Below are 2,500 nucleotides of genomic sequence, written 5' to 3' on the forward strand. Positions count from 1 at the left end.
GTAGATGAGAGCATAAGGGTCATTGCAGACAAAGGGCAGAACGAAATAGAGCTGGACAAAAAAGTTGGTCTGGGAGGTCAGGACAAGAGCGATGAACCTGTGGTACAAGGGGGTGAAGATGCAGATCCAGTCGCAAGACAGCGCAGAGAAAAGGTCAAAGAGGTAAGTTGACCTACGATGGTCTTATGATCTGTTAGTGTGTTTATATTAATTACATGGTAGTTGTTTACAAGACACCCGTGTGTCCACCACATAGCGGATTACACGATTACAATTACAATTTACAATTTACCATTGTTTAGGGGGCGGAACAGCCCTCGATAAAACAGTCACTATTTGTATCGACTAATCCTTGCCAAAACTGAAACTTTTTTCTTCTGCTTAAATTTGGCATTTCTTTAAATGCTTTCCTGCTGTAGATATTGCACCGCATTGCCAAAAGATTGGAATTGGTAGGAATTGAGACTTATTTTCTGTTGGTCATACTCTCCCTGATCCGCAAAGGCAACCCAAACTCCATACATCTGCAACTTCCAGCCATGCTGCCGACATGTTAGAATTCAGAAAGATTTGAATATTATCAGTGTATGATGTAAAGATTACTATAGTGTTTGGAATTTTCTTTTATACTGGTAAATCAGTTGTCTGATGGGGATTATTGTAATGAAAGTAAAATGTATTACTGGCAAGATTTTTATCTTAGATGAAATAACAAGATTAGGCACTTCAGATGTGATGAAACAAAAACTAAGTAAATGAAAACTTGCTCTTATTGATTCTGTGGTAACAAATATGATGAATGCATTAACAAATTATGTTTTTAAAAATTAGTTTTTAACGATTCAATTGAGAAAGAGTTATGCATATTAGCCCATTGCAGACGGGGATAGATTTGCTTGCTCAGTCCCTGGGATGGGCTCTAGTGCCACCAATGCGACATCCCAGATGGGTTACACTTCAGGGCAAGGCAGCTTCACATGACTTATTGAGACCTTCACGCTTTTTCATTCACTCATCATCATAGTACTAAAACTATTTTGTTATTCTTCATTTCTTTTGTTGTAAGTCATTCTGAGACTTTTATGTCATAGACTGGCTCTATCAATGTTGCAGTTAATTAAACTTGTAGTTTAGTTTCCATATCAGGTCATTATTTTCTTTATACTCAGTGTAATAAAGTATTGCATTTACATGGGAGAACGAAATAAAACTTTATTTGCATTTGTGTGCTCTTGTCAACAAATACAAAAAAAAAAAAAAAAAAATGCCATTCAAAATGAAGATAACATAAAGTGATAAGAGCAAGGAAACCTGTGTTTATGACTAATATCCATATCACAAGGCAGCTGGAATTCATCTTTCCCTTCATGCCACATCTATTTGGCTACTACTGGCTTTCCAGTAATTGTCAACAAACCACCACATCCATTTTGCTAAGATGGAGCTTGTAGACCTTCCTGTTGATTTGTCAACAAATAAGGAACAAGCTCAACATGTTTTGCCAGATTGTGAGTCAAAGTTTGTAGTCCTTTGTCAGAGTACTTAAGATGCAGAGGCTGTAGCAATCACTTGAAACAGTGCTATTGGGTTAGATTTAAGATTCTAAGCCTTCCATCAGCTAATTTCCAATTAAACAACTACCATCCACAGTGTAAGCTGTACAAGGAAGTGATTAATCAACAAATTCTAAGACACTTTTCATATGCCACATCTCCATTGCAAAGTACAAAAATGAAAATTATGATAAATGTTGTTTATATTTTCTCTAAATCTACTTTAAACTTGCTGTAATCTGTGATGGAAAGCTTACAGTCAGAACATAATAATGGCATGGTGGCAAGGGATTGCCATGACCTTCTGTGAATAGTACTCTGGAAAAAATTAATCCTTTGCTGATGAGTATCATGACACATGACACAGGAGCCTTGGCCTGATGATGGGAGTCATAACGTAAAAGATGTTTGGAATTTTGGATCACTGTTATTTATTGTGCTATGAGTAATGAGTGAGTGATGATGCTATTGCAGTCATAATTACAACAATTGCTGTAATATTAAGCCAAATTAAGTAAAACCTAGATGGCACCACTTTCTTCTTGCACCAGGAGGAGAGAGAGCCTTGAATGGCACCCCTCCACGATCTCTAGACAGCACCATCTTTATAGAGTGATGGCACACAGCAAATTACCGACCTCTTGTTCTAAAGTACTGCCGATGAAGGATATACAGGCAGAATAAGAAGGTGACTCAAACCAGGCACAGTGTCTACAATGTGCCCCTGTGTCAGTAGGGATGGGATGCCTTTTACTCTGACACGCACTACAATTTTAGTCAATATCATCATTGATAGAACCTATAATATGACAAATATTAATCTCTAAATACAATAAAACACAAAAATTAAGACACAAAAATGGCTCTAGCTTTACAATGAGAGGCTGACAGAGTGGGAAAAGTCAGGGTATGTTGCATGAAGCTGCCTCGTTCTGAAAAAAAAAAGC

The 2,500-nt window shown here is 37.2% G+C and overlaps 1 protein-coding gene across 1 annotated transcript in view; it reads left to right on the top strand.

Moving 5' to 3' along the window:
- The window catches only part of LOC122259482 (alpha-Mannosidase class I a), a 42,793-nt gene that overhangs the window by 525 nt on the left and 39,768 nt on the right, over window positions 1-2,500 (top strand). Inside the window, exon 1 of the mRNA XM_086546405.1 lies at window positions 1-162. This exon is cut by the window's left edge and continues 525 nt beyond it. Within this exon, the coding sequence (XP_086402531.1) occupies window positions 1-162 (162 nt within the window). The remainder of the gene's footprint in view (window positions 163-2,500) is intronic.

The sequence above is a fragment of the Penaeus japonicus genome, unplaced genomic scaffold, assembly GCF_977035675.1.
Source record: "Penaeus japonicus unplaced genomic scaffold, GWHDUDI00000001_assembly GWHDUDI00000018, whole genome shotgun sequence".
Classification (NCBI taxonomy): Eukaryota; Metazoa; Arthropoda; class Malacostraca; order Decapoda; family Penaeidae; genus Penaeus; species Penaeus japonicus.